This window comes from Echinococcus granulosus, assembly GCF_000524195.1.
Source record: "Echinococcus granulosus chromosome Unknown EG_S00151, whole genome shotgun sequence".
NCBI lineage: Eukaryota > Metazoa > Platyhelminthes > Cestoda > Cyclophyllidea > Taeniidae > Echinococcus > Echinococcus granulosus.
The window spans coordinates 165,798-185,721 of record NW_020170531.1 but is presented as its reverse complement, the minus strand read 5'-3'; the positions used below and the strand labels follow the sequence as shown (position 1 = coordinate 185,721).

General features: G+C 40.9%; 2 protein-coding genes across 2 annotated transcripts; both read right to left on the bottom strand. All coding sequences in view use genetic code 11, as the record gives it.

Annotated features, from left to right (window-relative positions):
• Window positions 1-3,178: 3,178 nt before the first annotated feature.
• Window positions 3,179-13,695, bottom strand: EGR_09528 (hypothetical protein; the record flags this gene model as incomplete). The annotated part of the gene is made up of 9 exons (XM_024498777.1): window positions 3,179-3,255; window positions 4,057-4,186; window positions 5,050-5,238; window positions 6,112-6,242; window positions 8,353-8,550; window positions 8,870-9,061; window positions 10,690-10,828; window positions 13,304-13,582; window positions 13,630-13,695. 9 exons carry the CDS (start codon window positions 13,693-13,695, stop codon window positions 3,179-3,181), a joined length of 1,401 nt encoding a protein of 466 aa, XP_024346829.1.
• Window positions 13,696-14,967: 1,272 nt separating this feature from the next.
• On the bottom strand, window positions 14,968-19,376 carry EGR_09527 (hypothetical protein; the record flags this gene model as incomplete). The annotated part of the gene is made up of 6 exons (XM_024498776.1): window positions 14,968-15,090; window positions 15,813-15,935; window positions 16,553-16,616; window positions 18,045-18,100; window positions 18,982-19,046; window positions 19,307-19,376. The coding sequence occupies 6 exons, from the start codon at window positions 19,374-19,376 to the stop codon at window positions 14,968-14,970; spliced, it is 501 nt and encodes a 166-aa protein (XP_024346828.1).
• Between the last annotated feature and the right edge of the window lie 548 nt (window positions 19,377-19,924).

Below are 19,924 nucleotides of genomic sequence, written 5' to 3'. Positions count from 1 at the left end.
TGCAATCCTGCCATCGTAAAGTAACTCAAGCCATTATACGAATTCAGAAATGTAAGCAAATGCTTGGTAGGCAACCACTTTTTCATGTCAATGGAGTACCTGCTGAGCAGTTTGTTTTCTCCTGCAGCATGCAAAGGTGCCAAAATAGGAGTCAATCTCTGCCTTGAGCTGACAGACTTGATGCATCAAATGATAAGAAAACCGCGTGGAGCTTTGTTGGCAATCATGATCTGTACATCACAATCATTCTTGTTGCATTCAAGCACACCTGTACAGCAGATCTACTTTACAGTGAGTCACTGTAAAGGCGAATCTACGAATGTGCCATCATGATGAACGCAAAGGGATCGCCTTATGGGACGATGAATGATTCCTTCACTGCTATGCCTCAATTTGATTAACACCAGTCGAAGGATACTTCTTTTTCTTTCGTACTAACCATTCCTTAGTCTCTACAACTAAAGATTGCAAAGAGAAAAGTGAGAGGTGAATGAATTCACCCATTAAAGTAGGATTTATGCACCTTTAAGTAACGCATTAAATGGATTCATTTGACTCACATTTCTGACGTTTCCTCTGTTGGTCGTGGGATTGGGACCACAAGTGTTACCGCCGCAGTCGCCAGAGGAAACGAATAACCCATTGGATGGGGTTGAAGGAAGTGGTGGTACTGAATTTGGTTCAGATGGAATGATATCACATTTATATCCACCTCCAGTCTCGGGCCTTTGCGATGGCAGTGGCGGTAGAGGTCGCCTTATTTTTCCTTGCTCCATGACCGCTGTGAACTGAAGCAGAGATGGCATTTCGGCCATATTAGGCAAGTCTTATCTAATTAAGCCCAAGCAATTTCTCAAAAGAGATAGCAGTATCTAATGCAACACGCATTTATTAATCGAAGTGTAAAATATGAATTTGACGACATTAATAATGCTGTAATTTACATTGCCAAGGAACGCATTCGTTTGGAAGGAGCACTTCGACTACTTGGAAATCAGCTGACACAAGAAAACTCTGAAATAAATAAAAAACCTGAAACACACTAGTGAAGTAGTATTTCAAATGCAAATAAAGGGAGATTAAACAAAACCAAGGACTGCTTTAACCATCACACTTAGAGCGAATGCACACATAGACAAAATTTATAAGCTTGAGAGGCTATTCATAGTATTTATGGCTCATGAATCAATTTGACAAGACCATCAACCACAACAGGCCTGATTATCTTGTGCTTCAACGCAACACCAATTATCATTAACATTTCAACTGATTCCACTTCCTTTGCAAAAACCACAAAATACACCATTTATCCTTAGAGCAAGAGCATTCTACATCCGCTTTATTGTTTACAATCCCACAAATCTGTTTACATCTCACAATTTCGTGTAACTAATGATTTGAAAGTACTGTAAACTACTTGTCACATATTCGTGACAACAGTTCTAGATGGACTAATCGAGACGTGATACTAGTGTCGGTGGTAGTGAATGTGTTGAGCAAAGAAAGATCCCTTCACCTTACCCCTTGGCAACATCTTCTAAAAATGCCACACTCTTGTAGATGAGCAATGGCCTTGAATGTAATTATACGTGTTAAGAACAGGATAAGTGCCAATGAAATTAGAGAATGCACACACGGTCCTCATTTGACACCCATCTTCACTAAGGAATCCACATATCTTGTCGGCATCGTGACTGTCAAACAGTCATAGAACAACAAAGTGTTCTTCAAATCTCTCCCGGAATAACCAAATGATATGGACCAGAAAAGCTACTTTCTTGCCTCTAAAGCAATAAGAAAGAGGACCCTGTCAATGCAAGACACTCCTGCATGCACATGATCGAAGTGTTTTATTGGAATCAAAACTCATCTTAAAGATCACTTTGCTAATCGCACATTTGTTGGTTTGATGTCTGGTACGTAGACTTGAGCAATTTTAGACTTTGATGGTGTGGTACAAAGGCTGTCCTGAGATTTGACAATGTAACATGACAGCTCCGTCCTTGTCACGGAAATTGTAGGAAAATGTTGCCTGGTGTAACCAAGATGCCAAATGAAAGTTGAGGGGATGATGAAAGTAGCTGAGCGAGAGTTACTTGGCAAATAAAATGTAAGTAAGTTAAGTAGGAAAAAGGGAAGTAATATACTACATGATGGTGAAAACATCACCTCTATTGCTTTCGCTGAGACAAAAACGACTTCTAAGTAGGCAGATGATACAATGTTGAAAATCGTTTCGATGCAATACTCACCTCCGCTGCGTTAGTATTATCATACATAAAATTCATTCCAAAGTTATTTTGGTCTTTCATATTCCTCATGAGGGCTTGGGCGAGGTCATCCGTTAGGCCAAAAGTATCGAATTGGTTCGTCTTCGTGTTAACGCCAGCATATTGTTGAAAAGAGCTGTGGACTACCTGATTTTGCAGTCTTATTGCGGCCTATGTGGGTGAGTGACAAGAACACGTCAGATTGCAAGTCTTCATTCAGTGGAAGAAGACACTTCCATTGGCTCTAATGCATGCACACACCCAATCACACATACAGATGTGTGTGTGACAAATGAGTCTAGCAAGCAGCAAGTAGTGGATTTGCAGATTGCACAAGTGACATTCCATACACGAGCTCCAATGCCGAAAGCCACAAGCACTTAAGATGCTATCAAACGGTTCAACTAGAAAGACAGGAGAGCAAATGGCTGTGTGGTAGCAGGCGATATATGCCACTTCATTTGCATTTTACGGTGACAGAAAAGGGAGAATGCAATAATCTGACTGACTGTGTCTAGAGACGTGATTGCAATCCTGCCATCGTAAAGTAACTCAAGCCATTATACGAATTCAGAAATGTAAGCAAATGCTTGGTAGGCAACCACTTTTTCATGTCAATGGAGTACCTGCTGAGCAGTTTGTTTTCTCCTGCAGCATGCAAAGGTGCCAAAATAGGAGTCAATCTCTGCCTTGAGCTGACAGACTTGATGCATCAAATGATAAGAAAACCGCGTGGAGCTTTGTTGGCAATCATGATCTGTACATCACAATCATTCTTGTTGCATTCAAGCACACCTGTACAGCAGATCTACTTTACAGTGAGTCACTGTAAAGGCGAATCTACGAATGTGCCATCATGATGAACGCAAAGGGATCGCCTTATGGGACGATGAATGATTCCTTCACTGCTATGCCTCAATTTGATTAACACCAGTCGAAGGATACTTCTTTTTCTTTCGTACTAACCATTCCTTAGTCTCTACAACTAAAGATTGCAAAGAGAAAAGTGAGAGGTGAATGAATTCACCCATTAAAGTAGGATTTATGCACCTTTAAGTAACGCATTAAATGGATTCATTTGACTCACATTTCTGACGTTTCCTCTGTTGGTCGTGGGATTGGGACCACAAGTGTTACCGCCGCAGTCGCCAGAGGAAACGAATAACCCATTGGATGGGGTTGAAGGAAGTGGTGGTACTGAATTTGGTTCAGATGGAATGATATCACATTTATATCCACCTCCAGTCTCGGGCCTTTGCGATGGCAGTGGCGGTAGAGGTCGCCTTATTTTTCCTTGCTCCATGACCGCTGTGAACTGAAGCAGAGATGGCATTTCGGCCATATTAGGCAAGTCTTATCTAATTAAGCCCAAGCAATTTCTCAAAAGAGATAGCAGTATCTAATGCAACACGCATTTATTAATCGAAGTGTAAAATATGAATTTGACGACATTAATAATGCTGTAATTTACATTGCCAAGGAACGCATTCGTTTGGAAGGAGCACTTCGACTACTTGGAAATCAGCTGACACAAGAAAACTCTGAAATAAATAAAAAACCTGAAACACACTAGTGAAGTAGTATTTCAAATGCAAATAAAGGGAGATTAAACAAAACCAAGGACTGCTTTAACCATCACACTTAGAGCGAATGCACACATAGACAAAATTTATAAGCTTGAGAGGCTATTCATAGTATTTATGGCTCATGAATCAATTTGACAAGACCATCAACCACAACAGGCCTGATTATCTTGTGCTTCAACGCAACACCAATTATCATTAACATTTCAACTGATTCCACTTCCTTTGCAAAAACCACAAAATACACCATTTATCCTTAGAGCAAGAGCATTCTACATCCGCTTTATTGTTTACAATCCCACAAATCTGTTTACATCTCACAATTTCGTGTAACTAATGATTTGAAAGTACTGTAAACTACTTGTCACATATTCGTGACAACAGTTCTAGATGGACTAATCGAGACGTGATACTAGTGTCGGTGGTAGTGAATGTGTTGAGCAAAGAAAGATCCCTTCACCTTACCCCTTGGCAACATCTTCTAAAAATGCCACACTCTTGTAGATGAGCAATGGCCTTGAATGTAATTATACGTGTTAAGAACAGGATAAGTGCCAATGAAATTAGAGAATGCACACACGGTCCTCATTTGACACCCATCTTCACTAAGGAATCCACATATCTTGTCGGCATCGTGACTGTCAAACAGTCATAGAACAACAAAGTGTTCTTCAAATCTCTCCCGGAATAACCAAATGATATGGACCAGAAAAGCTACTTTCTTGCCTCTAAAGCAATAAGAAAGAGGACCCTGTCAATGCAAGACACTCCTGCATGCACATGATCGAAGTGTTTTATTGGAATCAAAACTCATCTTAAAGATCACTTTGCTAATCGCACATTTGTTGGTTTGATGTCTGGTACGTAGACTTGAGCAATTTTAGACTTTGATGGTGTGGTACAAAGGCTGTCCTGAGATTTGACAATGTAACATGACAGCTCCGTCCTTGTCACGGAAATTGTAGGAAAATGTTGCCTGGTGTAACCAAGATGCCAAATGAAAGTTGAGGGGATGATGAAAGTAGCTGAGCGAGAGTTACTTGGCAAATAAAATGTAAGTAAGTTAAGTAGGAAAAAGGGAAGTAATATACTACATGATGGTGAAAACATCACCTCTATTGCTTTCGCTGAGACAAAAACGACTTCTAAGTAGGCAGATGATACAATGTTGAAAATCGTTTCGATGCAATACTCACCTCCGCTGCGTTAGTATTATCATACATAAAATTCATTCCAAAGTTATTTTGGTCTTTCATATTCCTCATGAGGGCTTGGGCGAGGTCATCCGTTAGGCCAAAAGTATCGAATTGGTTCGTCTTCGTGTTAACGCCAGCATATTGTTGAAAAGAGCTGTGGACTACCTGATTTTGCAGTCTTATTGCGGCCTATGTGGGTGAGTGACAAGAACACGTCAGATTGCAAGTCTTCATTCAGTGGAAGAAGACACTTCCATTGGCTCTAATGCATGCACACACCCAATCACACATACAGATGTGTGTGTGACAAATGAGTCTAGCAAGCAGCAAGTAGTGGATTTGCAGATTGCACAAGTGACATTCCATACACGAGCTCCAATGCCGAAAGCCACAAGCACTTAAGATGCTATCAAACGGTTCAACTAGAAAGACAGGAGAGCAAATGGCTGTGTGGTAGCAGGCGATATATGCCACTTCATTTGCATTTTACGGTGACAGAAAAGGGAGAATGCAATAATCTGACTGACTGTGTCTAGAGACGTGATTGCTACCTACTTTTAGACCAGACAATGCATGAATATGTGCATGAATGAATGAATGAATGGAGGGGAGGGGGTGTGAAGCAAAATCCGCGCAAATAAACACAATCAGATGTATCGTGTGTGTTAATAATCTGGTTTAATGGGAAAGCATTGGGAAAACACTCCCTTTCCTCCAGAGACGAGTTAGTCCAAATTTAGGCACTACCCTGACACACGTGCAAAATAAAGACCGCTAGCTCAGGGTTCTGGAACTGAGAGAAAGAGGGTATTCGGGTAAAAGATATCCTTGATCAAACAGAGATACTGCCTTAATGGTTTACTTAATTATGTAGAGAATTGAGTTACTGCAAACCACATTAGTTCAGCGCATGCATCCGCCTGACTGAAGTGTGCATTGCTTGAACAACTGGTTTGACACATGAAGTGAGGATGAGCTCGAGAACCAACACAGTGATCTGCCAAGCATTGACAAATGGATAGGGAAGAAGGATGGGGAAACTTTCGCTTCTGACCTCCTTACATCAAGTTTTGTAATCATGGCGTTCACGCAAATATTGAATAAGTATAAATATGTAATGTACAAAGCATACAAGTAAGAACTGGAGAGAAGACGATTGGAAGCAATAAGAGGAGAAAGAAAAGTGGGATAAGCTGATCGAGAGAGGTTGGAAAGAAGGAGGAAAGAAAGGGAAGGAAGCAATATTAAATAAGAAAAGCAAAGCCTTCAGCGGATGGTGACATACAACGCATTCAATCGCCAAGTGTGCAGAACTTCACCAAACACGGAAGCCTCCATCCCAATGCTTTGTTCTTGAATGTATTTAGCACATGGAAATTCAGTAATGGCAAATGTGGCTGCTGCAAAGACCAAGCTACGGAGATAGTCGTTACATTTGGGATAATAGAGATGGCATTGTGCGTGCTGTAGCCCATCTCCACGAAAAGGAGTGATCTGAGGAGTTGCCACATCTCCGTCAGTAGGTAGAGGCGGATGCAGTAGAATTAAATAGGGCTGTCTCGATTTATGGTGACAAATCTTATGTGACTGCCCTGCCAGCTCTGGGACTGTTGGGCATGTCGAGCTGTAGCACAGTGAAGTCTCGTGGCACACGATTGGGTCTGCAGTAGTTCAAAGGATGTAAGGGTTTGTTTGGGACTGTGCAGCCAAACAGTTGATGCTTGTGCCTCTACAACGTACATTATATTAATTTCTACAACTATCAAGATGCCAATCGACCTCGTGCTGATTGAAGTACACTACACTAGAGTAAATTGCAGTCCCTTTTCCAATGCGATCGTCTACTTACATAGTTAGGCAAATATATGCGACATTCCATCGACACGTTACTCTCCCTTGTGCATTCCACCACATCCATCTTACTACCAACTGCCAAGCCGCAAAATATCAGCCACACTCGACGTATTATATCTGAGCCTGTCTGCCTGATGACCAAGTTAACAGCAACCTCCAAGTTGCACTGGCTTTTCCTTAAACTCACTGCTGAACAGTTGGAGAAGGTGCAAAATGCAAAGTCTAGAATTGTCATGAACTACTTTGTTCTGACGATGGATCAATCAAGATGGACTCTCTCGTCTCATTTCTGGAGACCTTCATGTTACCATCGACATGGTATAAGGAAATCAACGTGGGGATGAGACCGTTGGTAGTAGTGAAATGCCGTGTGCCACGCATCAACAGATGACGAAGAATAAGCAGTTAGTCAGCCAGTCCTCTGTCGATGTAAATTGGTTGCTTACCCCGATTTGTGATGGGACACATGGTATTTCTTTATTACCTGTTCACAAATGATGTATTCACATGCCATAACACGCTTCCAAGCCAAAAGTCACTTTATCCACACAGAGCAGTAACGCGATCGACTGAACAAGTGTGTGTGGAGTACTGCAGACCAACTCGTTGTCTGTGCATGAATTTCTTATTAAAGTCCTAACCCAATACAAATTAACACTTCTCGCCTCGCCACTGTGTGAGTAGGAAATGAGCAAGGAAACAATTAAGACCGCCAGACCTAGTAAACCAAGAGGAGAACTCTCTCTTCCCTACTCTTCAAATCCGAAAATCTTCTTTGTTCGCATTAAATTCTGATTTATGCAGGTTGGTTTAGTGTCATCAGTCAGTGTCACTATTCATTTGAAAATGTTACTAATGGGCTACTGGATAAACAGACGTCATGACTTTTCTAGTCATTGATGCTTGTTTTGCAATTAGACGATGAACTAGACGAACGGCAATTGATGCGTCAATTGGCCGCGTAAGAATGGTGGCACCACATGTTGAGCAACACCTATGTGCTGAACATCATCACACAAGATCGTACGTGCATTTAGCGAGTGCAGATATCGAATGAGTTAGTGGATGAATTCGAGTGGGAAGTAGGTTGTGCATCTGATTCAGCACACTAGAAATCTACCAAAGGGAGCATGCGAGCTATTGCATGCAGTTGACTCCTACTTATATCAAATGAGTAGTTAACGAGCACTCGTTACCGCTTCTAGTCAGATGAATAACTAAAACTGTTGGAGACTCAGTTTCAATTCCTTTCATTTGCCAATGACAAGTTTTACATGTATGGCATCCTTTGATACAGCATTCATGAATTTGGCTAGACGCAGGTCGCATACACTCTGAGCACGATGGCAAGTGCTATGGAAGGATACATTGTGGTAGACATCCTCCAACCAGAGTCTCTTGTCATTTTTGTGTTTCACCCAATAGTCGCGTAATGCGTCGTCAAAAGACACTTTTGAAATGCAAGTAATGGACATTGCTTTGTGACAGAAAACCAGTCAAGCCAATTAAGATTTGAACAAATGTACTTGTTAATAAAAAACTGATCTCCTACTGGACGTTTCTTTGCATTAGCATTAATGGTAAACAAGTGAAAGTAAACTCTATTAAAAGGCTTTAGTATATTTAACAAAAATGTAATTGTTGTTCCTTTTTTATTTTGACAAAGGGTATTGAGACACGCTTGAAAGATTTTATGTGCTTTTGCGTGTAGACCGATCGTTCCCCATGGGTGCCTTAGCTTAATCACACACTTTTCATCCTCAAGCTGCCATTGATTCTTCACTGAACACAAACATCACTTTAGGTTGCTGTCACGCTATGAAAAAGTGTGCTCTAACGCTTTTAAGTTTACTTTTACATTTTGAGATTCTCAACAGGCATTAAGCAAGGGTCAATAGTAAATCGGTGTAGTAAGTAGGGCGGGTTCATTCACCCAAAGTATTTAACATTTCAATGCGTTCCTAACCAAATTCCCACGCCCTAGAGGTATCTGTAAAAAAAACATTTTGTGTTAAACTATAAAAGCAGAAAAAATTGATTGGCAATGTCTCTATTGCTGTTTTAGGACTTCGCTGCTCTTTCCGTTTACTATGGGTAGAGTCTAGGATGGAGAGGTCATCATAATCATTGCTTACACTTCGAATACTGTAGCAAAAAGCTAATCACAATGAATGCAGTTTGTTAGTAAAATACGTGCAACGAGCACAGGAATTCATTTTTTTAACAATTACGCCTAAAAATATTGGCAAGGGTTTAAACGTTGTTGCAAACGCCGAGCCTACTAAACTACCGGTTACAGTCACAATCACAAAGTGTGAATGAGAAGCCTTGGAGTTAGTTTGATGAAACGAAAAATGAGTGCTCGATGATGTTACAGGAATGCCAAATATGTGCATTGTCTCGGCCTGTGTCGTGATCTCTGCCAGTTCGCTCTTCGTGTGAGTGTTGGGTGCAACACAACATTGAACCAACATCTTTGAATTGAGGTCAATAAATTTGCCTAAAAATGGAAGGCGGTTTTGTTTGAGATAATACACAATAATCAGAAGTATTCTGTGCCTCTTTCGCAATACTTTTGTTCAAAGCATTATGCTAGCTGTTAGTGTCACATACACGCGGCGCCGTGGTTTTCTACGTAGTCCCGTGGGTCACAAGTAGATGGCACGTGACAGTCGAGTGTTCACTTGGACTGTGACATGGAACGTACCATCTACGCGTTTCGTTGCTACACTCCGTGCGCTTCTTGACATTTGTGGGAATATGGGAGGTGAAGAAGTGGCTTGTAAATAAAGTCTTCTTAGGTAAAGACATTAAGCGTTGTCGTAGTGGACTGAGTTTCTCCAGCAGTCGCATTAAGCCCTGCCAGCTGAAAGGATTCATTATTAACGTTAAGAAGACCTTAAAGGCAACAAATGTGGCTGGAAGACAATGTCACAGAGTAAAGGTATTAGCTCTAAGAGTAAGGTGTCCGCTAAGCTTAGCTAGATACCAAAATTTCACATTCATACACCTTTTTCAGAACATAAACGCATGCAACTACAGCCAGGAATTTCAAGTAAACAAAGTTGTTTGTCACAATTTATTAGATTTATAAATGAATAAATGGGTGGTCACACGAACACCTTTAAGCGATACAAATAAAAAGTATTTTAAGAAGTGAAATCGGAAAGGTATTTTAAAGTAATTGGCATACATTGAGCTTGCAAAACATCATCCACCTTTATTCTCCCTTGATTTATTATCGTCTACAACGTGTTTGCTTCGTGAGCATGTCCTTCCTTTAAAAGGGGAAGAAGGAAAATGAAGCATAAGTAGCCGCTAAGCCCCTTTAGTTTACGGTATTTTTCTCTACAATCGCTCATTTTATATTCTAGACAATGATATATACCACTTAACAGATGTGATGACCTCTATTTTGCATTCCACATTACCCTTCCACCCTAAAATCCTCATTAAATACCCGTTACACTTGAGACCTTTCAAGCAAACCTGCCTCACGGATTGTGTTTGTCTCTTTGCCAACTCCAACTAAAAGCCCCTCACAACATACACTGACCAAAGTGAGGGGAAGGTGAGGTGTGCAATAGCAAAAGGCTTTAATGTAGCAGTGATGGATCACTCAACGGTCAATGATGCATCGTCACCTTGAGGAAGACACCCTCTCCTTCATTACAACCACCGATTAGGGTTAAGTCCTACATCAACTGTGAGGAAGCATCGGTGGTAGAGTAGTCTTGGCAAAGTGGTCGCTGCAGGTCATGCATCAACGGATGAGGGGCAACATACTCGGAAGTCTTCCAATGGAAGTAAGTAATCTACACTTCACGACACAAACCGCACCATTCGCTTCAAACTGCTTGTTGTCACCGCAACTATCAGGTCTTTCTGTCTCCATGTTTGCCTGACCAAATGAGCAGCTGATTAGCTAAACAATTAATGTTAAGAAATGGCTGTTTTTGCATTGTTCCGCATTTGGGACCAGCATGCAATTTCGGCCGCACAGACGATTTACATTACACCGAATGAAGGCAGGTATTATTTTTTTCCCTTAAGCGTTTTATGCTTGTTTTTGCACGCATGTGTTGCGTCGCAGACAAAGTAGTTTACTTTAAAAAAATGCATTGCTTGAGGATATAAGAAGTTCTTAACGAAGGGTGGGTGGATGATTATGAGGATTTGTGTGTTTTTAAGTAAGTCTTTGAGTGGAAGACATGGGGTTCCGGAGCACAGGACACAACTTCTACATATAATCAACTCCTTTTTATGTGCCAGTAGCAGAACTTTATAAGTGATACTTCTATCTTATGCATTCCTTAGCCAAATACACATCGTCTTCGCGACAAATACTTCACTCTTTAGCATTTCCGCTTGTCTGTTTCAGTAATTGCAATACGTAGCGGCCGCTTTTGCTTCGGGAATTCAAAAAAAAGCCTTTCTGGAAGGTAAAATGGCTGGAAATGAGCTAAGGCATTTCATGAGTGAGCTTCATGTGGCTTTTAAATGAGTCGTGATTTGGAAGATAACAGAAAGTCTTGTTGCAGCTGTTGAGGTCGTCGTCAGGAATTTCTGTATAGTTCACCTCCAAACCATAGTTTGAACCAAACAAATCAAGAAGTTGAGTCGGTATACTTATAATTATGTATTATAATAGTTGATTTTGTGGCACCAAGGGTCGGTGCATCACCACTACTGTTAATGCTTGCAGATACAGTTTCAACTTGATTTTTTACCGAACGTAGTTGGACAGCAGTCAAACTTAGAAATAGGAGCGTCAAGCATCTAGAAGTGGTCTGTGCTGCTTTTTTTAGATTGGGACGGAGACAGAAACAGAACCGCCTTCTTCAGAAGACAACAGTCGGAGGTCACTGGAAGCTTTGTTAATTGAGGCATTGAACAAACTATTCTTGACACTACAGCAAAATCTCCCGGATGATGAGGACTAGGACTCCGATTTCTCTCAAAAGCATCCACTACCTCTTTCTGCCACCTACACATTTCTCGCCTCTCTTTTGCTCATGGTGGCCTTGCCTCAACCCACCCCTGTACCCTATCCACTATTCCTCGATCCTAAAGCAGAGCGGAATCATTATTCCATCGTCAATTTTGTATGCTTAAATAAAAGTTGATAAAGTAAGGAGCTTTAACCCTTTATGTGAATAAAGTTGTAAAATCTATTAGTGTGTGAATTATCTGGCTGGAATTTGCCACCTAATCACTTTTGCTGTTCTCTTCTGTCTTCTATCTCATTGGTCGATTACGGCGATCCCAAAATTTGATGGTATGAATTTATTTCATCCTTTTATACCTCTGCTGTAAGTTTACAAGGAGCATTCTATTTGGCTTAGTGTGTCAATCGCGATTTTTCAGTTAGGGTGTTTAAAATGTCTGTATGCCTTTACAACTGACTGTTTACGTACCACTTGTTTATCATTAAAGAAACGATTTCCAGCATAACTATTTTTTATATTTTGCCCATAACTATTTGTTGAGTTCAACGTATGTCTACAGCGGTGTCGATGATCCATTATTGATGACAGCGACTGAACTGGTCTTTATGAATTGCTGCTCGATACATCTACCCTTTGAAATGTAAATGGAATCGTCACCAACTTTTCGACTCTGACCACTCGAAACGAAACGAAGACTTCATCCCTAATTGCTGGCTGGTCTTAAGCAGTGCACTCGTCTAGAGGGAACAAATCCATCTGCAGAATACCACACAAAAATAGGGCCAGTCTTTTTTATCACGTATCAGTCAGCTAAACAGTAGCTCAGCCGGTCAAACAGAGAGTCAGACGGATGAACGAACAATGGAAAAGTTAAAGTGAACGGTGGGTTTTATGGCGTTTATAGCCTGCGTGAATAAAGTGGAGACCATCCGCTTTAATTGTGGGCGGCACGCTTTGCTATTGCGACAGAGGGTTGAATTTTTAGAGATGGCAATTTGACCCTCCAATAATGGCCAAAATTTCAGTCACTCGTGTGTTGGTGGCAAATGTAGGAGCATTTCGATTGCAAAATTATTGAGAATAGCATGACCCCAGAAAATAAATGTCTAGGAAACTTTGAAAAGGCAATTGCTTCCCAGTTCATCACCATGTCAGCGGTAGAGGTTGCAGAATAACTAGGTCTGTTTTTATCCTCCTTGGCGGTGTCATTCGCGGCACTGACTGCAGGAGTAGCCGGGACGGCATCTACATTGATTGGAGCACTCACACTTCCATGTGGACGTGTCGTGTGAAGAAAATAGAAATGAGTGGTGAAAGCCAAGGCATCCAGGCAGTTCTGTAAAACTTGTTTTAGGCAGTGGTGACAAATCGTAGTTAAGGTCAGGAGACCGTGAGAGACTAGAAGTCGCTGGGAAGGTGTCGCGTTGTTGTGACACAGTGGCTCGATTTACTGAAAGCGTAAGCAATGAGACGAAGGAATATGTGGATGGTAGAATAGGATCCTCTTCTGCATGCATACTTTCATTGCACTTCTGCTCTGGTTGTGTACCTGACGATTTGTGGAGTTGTGCTGTAAAGTAGATGGAGAAAATGCTGAAGGAGTTATCTGAAACTGGTGGCATCAATAATGAATGTGTTTTGGCAGACAAATCTGGTGCGTATGAGAGTTCTGCATCCAGACCATGGGTAGCTTTGTCTACAATGTTTGAACTGGACTTTGTTGTCGACTCCTTCAATATACTATCAATCGAAAAATCGAGGAGAATATGAAAATAACCTCATCAACACGAAAATGACGGCACTTTGATGAAGTACAAGGAAAGGCAAAACCATCACACATCATGACTGGAAGGGTTGTTGAACGGGGTATCGTTTTCCACCGTCTGACCTGTGACAGTACGACCTCGGTTACTATTGGCTTTGAGGCCCACTGACTCAGGTCAGGGTTCATTGACGTGAGGTTTGTAAACACGTTCGATGGTGAACTTTGAGAGTCTCTGTGCTGCTTATGGCACAATCGATTTCAAAGTTGGGTCATAGTGTGCATCATGGAGGTTCCGGTGCCCATGCGTCCCAAGTAAGCAATGCAGGAATGTAACTGGGGCTAGAGTTTTCAGTAAATAAAACTTTTGTCATTTCAACGACACAAGGACTTGACGGATCCTTCGGACTGACTAAATGGCCCAAATCTTCTGACGCATGGTCGAAGTAAAGCGGCATTAAACTGATCTGATATTGGACGAAAAACACGTTTGATGAGGCATCAGACAGTGATGTGGCAAATGTTTCACCTCTTTGATAGCAAAGCAATTAACTTGTTCTCTAGACGATTGCTCAGAATGACCTTCTTCGAGGCACCGACTTTGCGTTGTCATGTGGGCAATGTATTTTTGCCTACCCAGGTCCAGTACCCTCGAGCCGAACCTTTTGTGATCTTGCATAAATGCAATCAGAAATGCGTTTCGTCTGCTTCAGAGTGCCAATTCTGCGTACACTTGACATGAAACACCATTACGAAACCGCCCCACCTCCAGATGATGTAAATCAAACCACAACTAACTCTCCCTTCACCCATAATGTTAAACACTTCCCACTTATTTTTAGTAAGTGCGGTGCCTTATTCCGTCTTTTATTAAGAACAGCGTCTTCCCCCAGTTGATGATCCCCTCGTCTACAATTGAGTAGCTCATCACTACTACAGTCAAGTCTTCTGCTACCGCATACCTCATCTTCTAATGCCGACTAGCATGCGTCAAGAAAGCCTTCTGATTCATTTTCAAAACCGAGGTGAAATTTATTCGTAAAGCAGAGGTGCTGGAATAGAATCGCAAGAGACATGCATTTAATAATATTGAAAGGTGGAATGAAAGTGGGAGAAGGTGAATTAAGTGCATATATTTCTCCAGAAGTTGCAAGGGCCTTTTTCGCATGAAAAGCGGAAAATTATGGGTTTTAGTGGTAACCCGATAGTAAATATATAGCAGTTTCACTTGCCTCAATTCCATTTTAAATGGAAAATAGACCTGCGTAATAAACGCGTAACTGAGTGGAATGCGCCGGGAGATGAGGAAGGTTGATGGTGCAATGCAAAAGCCTTCGCCTGTCGACAGTTTAGCTATTTAGTAATTCTTAATTCCAAATAATTATGACAAATGTCATAGATGCTTCTTGATACCAATTTTATTTGCTTACATTTTTGGAAAGCTAAATATTGCATTGGTTTTGATGTTTTGTTTACCTAATGGGCACTTAAGTCTTCACAGATCGTACTTTTGCTCGGCGGCATAGCCCTCTGGCCACGCTTATTACCCTTAAGGTCTTCCTTACGTTGGTAATGAATCCTTCACATTAGTATGGCTTATTACGGCCGCAGGAGAGGCATCATATCAGTGTCCAGTGTGAAGCCTTGCCATGATGTTCCACAACAATGGGATGGCTATCCTGCTTAAAAAGTATTTTGCTCTGGAAAAAGACATTCTAGGGAAATGCATGTTATAAATAAGGGCCTTGAGTGAAAAATTGTCTTAGGCAACAGTGGTGAGGCCTACTGGATGACGATTTCAATGAAAGTACTTGTTTGTTAGGCATTTGGCTTTGCTCCGGTTCACTATCAACACCTTCAAATCAGGAAGGAAACTGGAGAGTAACAAAATACAGGCTCTACGGTGTAATAAGTACTTCTAGTGCTGTTTGTGTTTTGGGAGGAACTAGCAACAGCTTGTAGCTGTTTAGTGGATGATAAGGATAAGGCACTGCTTAAAAGTGACTATTTTGCACACTTAAATAAAAGGGTCCCATCTAACACGTCCCATTGTCCTCTATCAAACTTGAAAATGAAACTGTAGTCGCATTTCCATTGGTCATTCCAAGACTAATCTCGGAAGCGGCTGTAAACAAGTTTTATTCGACGACTCTGAAGCTCTGCTGGGCATTAACAAAACCGCATTTTTACAGCCTTACTGGTTGCACCGGTCTCCTGTTGCATATTCCAACCAAATTTGAAAGTACCTGCCAAAGCACTAATTTTTGTAGGTTATAATTTGTGGTTTCGTCAATCAAAAGGAATATCAACTTGAAATCTACCTAGCATTCAGCAGAAATGATTCAAAACAAAATTTCAATTTTGAATACAAAACCATGTTCAGTGCTTGCGATTTCAAGTAAAATTTTATCCGTGAAATATGTCGCTACTACCGAGATGGATATAAAAATGGCAATGACCCATTAACTGCATTTGCCATCGCAGCAATCATGTCATGTTCAGTGTGCATGTACCCTGTGTCAAGCCAAATCTGTACGAGTGTTGCAGAGAAGATGTCACACCTGTAGAGCTCCTCCATGATAAATCAAGGTCTTAAGGGGTTCCATTTATCCACCTATCAAGATGGAGTATCAAGAGCTCTTTAGCTACACATTCGATATAAGAATGGCAGAAATCAAATATGCTACATTAAATACACACTTTGATTCCCCGAGGTCTATTCACTAACCTTTTAAGTGTTCAAACCTGCTAATCGCACGTGAGAACTTGTATGCGATGTTTTCCATTACATAACTCTAGCACAGCATGACGCGCGATCGTTCTTAAGTGGACATTTCAACCATTATATTTGCCCTTCCTGTGGTTCATCGACAAAATGGAAAACGGGTGCCAAGATCTATGGCAGTCAAGGTGCACAGATATTCAGTAAACGAAAAACCTCTTTTTCTATAATTTTGAAAGGCTGAAGATAATTTGGGACTAGGCAGGGATCTTTTCTTTTACTTAAAATAAAATAAGTAGACAATATTTTTTAAAAAATAACAACAATGAGTGGTTACACTGAATCCATAAAATTTTGTCCAACTTTAAGGTGAACAAAAAACTATTCATCTGATAGGAGTAAAGAATGGAATGTGCTTTGACATTTTTACAAATCCCGGTGGACCTGATTGTTCCCTAAGCATTTTTTATGCTAATTTTAATTTTTAATTTTTAATTTTATGCTAATCTTGTCGAGGCGGTGGTTCTCAGCCAAGAAATGATTTGGTCTTTAGTCAGGAATTGAGTCGTATTGTACCGCATGTGCATGCTCAGGTGATCAAGGTACTGCTTTGTGTGGAGCAAGTGGTACCGGCCTTAGAATCGTGTGTTAGGAAGTGAGTCATTTCTGAACAGACAATGAAGCAATGCTGTGTTCAGTTATATGACAAACATGGCAATGTAAGTCATTATACGGAATGTTTATACAAGGCTCGGGAACAAGTGATTGACTACCTGATAGTCGGTGAAGTTCATTCTTTGTCACAATGATGTGGATGTGATGTTGATGTTTATGTATAACAACGGTCCCATCACTTACGTTAATCTCCAATTATCTTGCTAGCGGCGACATGTGAGTCCTGATAGTCAAGAAGAGGGAGCCGATTCTGACTGATTCATCACCAGAATGAGGTAGTTTAATCCCTTTGTAGACGGTGCCTTCTGCATCTTCTACAAGCATTCTGCAGCAAGGCTAGAGAGAAGCACTTGTAATTTTAAAATTGACTTTAAATTGATCATGAAGCGGACAAGTTCCCACCTAATGCATCCGGTGCAGCAGACGTTTCGCAGCTTAATAACTGAAAGTGGGAGGATGGCGGTGAAATCCACATGTCGAAAGATTGACGCATATTTACCCTAACAATGCCTGTGGACGAGTCTTTGACAAGTTAGAACATTTTACTCAATCTTCTTGGGATATAGATAGTTGGGATAATCACCATGGTGTACATTGTAAAAAAGCATCTTCTGTTTAAATCCAACAAAGTCTTGCATTGAATGGTCTTGCAATCAATGATGAAGTTTGAGGATCTGGATCATCTACCTTTTAACCAATCAGTTAAAAAACCTTTCGCCGTCAGTTGGTATTCTTTAACAGGTTATGGTACCAATGCACACTTTTGGTACGACTACTTTCAAGCAATTTTGACGCTGCACTTATCGAAGCTAAAATTCCACAAGCCGCGATTATAGATTGAAGTGAATCGCAGAGCTGTCGTAAAAGGGTTGAATCAAGTCAACAATCTGGCAATCTAGGCACGTTAGGTCCAGTATCAGCTAAAACTGTTTCAAATAATACAATTTATGCCTTCAAATGCCTTCTATAGCGAGAATATTCGTTCGTAAACTGTGATAGAAAGATTTTAAAAACAAACATGAGGGTGCACTACTATAAAAGTAAACTATCGCAAGAATGATTGTGGAAAAAAGCGAAAAGTGCACGAAGCTTTTGTGAAATAGATAGAAAAGTGTATATATTTTACAGTACAGGGAATCAAAGCCCACCATCAACATGAATTTGCCATTGCAGCCTTCAAAAGATGCCTTTCACCCAGAGTGATTTGACTTTTATGCCAGGTAGCAAGTTGGCTCTCTCCAGAACCCAACTCTTGAGGCTCCTGCAGTCCTCCATCACGTCCTCATTCGTGCCTCGTTGCCCCTCCACACTGGTGGACACAGGCTTTGATATAGCTGGTTGGAGTAAAACAAATCTAAATGTACGGCATTACTGCCGTCATCTCGTGGAGGGCGAGGGAGGTGAGGGCCAAGGGGGCGGCAGACTTCTCCTTCGGGGCCTCTTTGCTCACAATCACTTAGTAGGGCTTGGATGCCATCTTATTGTAGCATGGGACTGGTGGAAGTGTCATTCTTCGCCATCTATCGCAATGTTTGACGAACCCTCCGGAAAAAGTAACTACACTAGACTACAACGTCAACTATGGATTTAGTTGATTTTCTGGCACTTCTGCAAGGCCTGTTCATGCCGATTTGGGGTTCTGGGAGCTCATGATAAGGGGTACTGGACTACCCCAGCGGTACCACACTACATGCAGTACTAAGCTCCAAGTATGCTTAATCACACACACAGCGCTGACCCAGATCTTCTATGAAGGTCAGGAGTACATGATAGACAACAATGGCATGGAGTGAGAGCGTACTTGCATGCATGAGGGTGGTGGTAAACTAGGCCCTCATTCAACGTAGTTACAATATATATCCGCCTAGTGTAAACAAGTTAACTTGTGTTTGTTAAAAAGGCCTATTTTGAAATTACAAAATCTTAGTAAAGATTTCACTGGAACAGTATTTTGGTGACCGTCGACTTACAAAGAATTTACCACTGTTCAACAATTTATCAAGACCACGAAATCGACATTCAAGTTTCGTACGTTCTATAACGAGTTGAATAAATCATTGCTCAGATCGAAAGTACTGGAAAAGTTGTTGGGAACTTGCGATAAGACGTAATCACCTAGACAAAGTTCAGGAGTTTCGAAAGCACTCCAAGGCTCTTTTCGATGTCTGAAGTTATTCGCAACACTGTTGACGATGAAGAGAATGGATACATCCCTCATGTATCGATTGAACTGACCATTCATCACCAAGTAGGGAAGACTAAGGAAGGAGGACAGGCTGAAATGTTGAGACATACCTAGCAAGCCGTCATACTTTTGTAAAATGGTGTTTTCTTCATTAAAGTGATAATTACTTGCTTTGGTCATTTTGTGTAGACAAAAAACTGCATTGGAAAACAAGTTGAGACATGTTGTTGCCAAATAGTGGAACTTAAAATAAGCGAGGATGATTAGGCAAACAAGAAAATAGAGCTCATCAATTTGTATAAACAATCAAAATGAGGTTTTGTATCACGAATCAAAATTGCGTAGTGTGCGTACTGGGCCTTGTGCATCCTTCGGCAGGAGATTGTTAGAAATGCTAAAGCTACTCCTCAAGGAATGATGAGCTAACTTATTTATTATTTATTCGGTAAGTGAGGTTGCCTAATTTGCAGTTAACTGGGAGTAAATTCGTGCTAAGTGCTCCAAAAATAACTTACATAATGATTGTGCTACCTGTTTTCTAACAACTCGGCTGTGAATGTGAAAGAAAAAAGGAATTGTTCAAGCTTGAACCTTGCAAAGGGCAGCTGATTAAGATGCAGGCGAGATTACGATCGTCTTCTTCAAAATATCAACTAAAATTGGAAAGAAGACTAAAATCGAAGTAGAATTCAAAAAACACCTGCGAAATTCAGCACAATTGTAAGTAT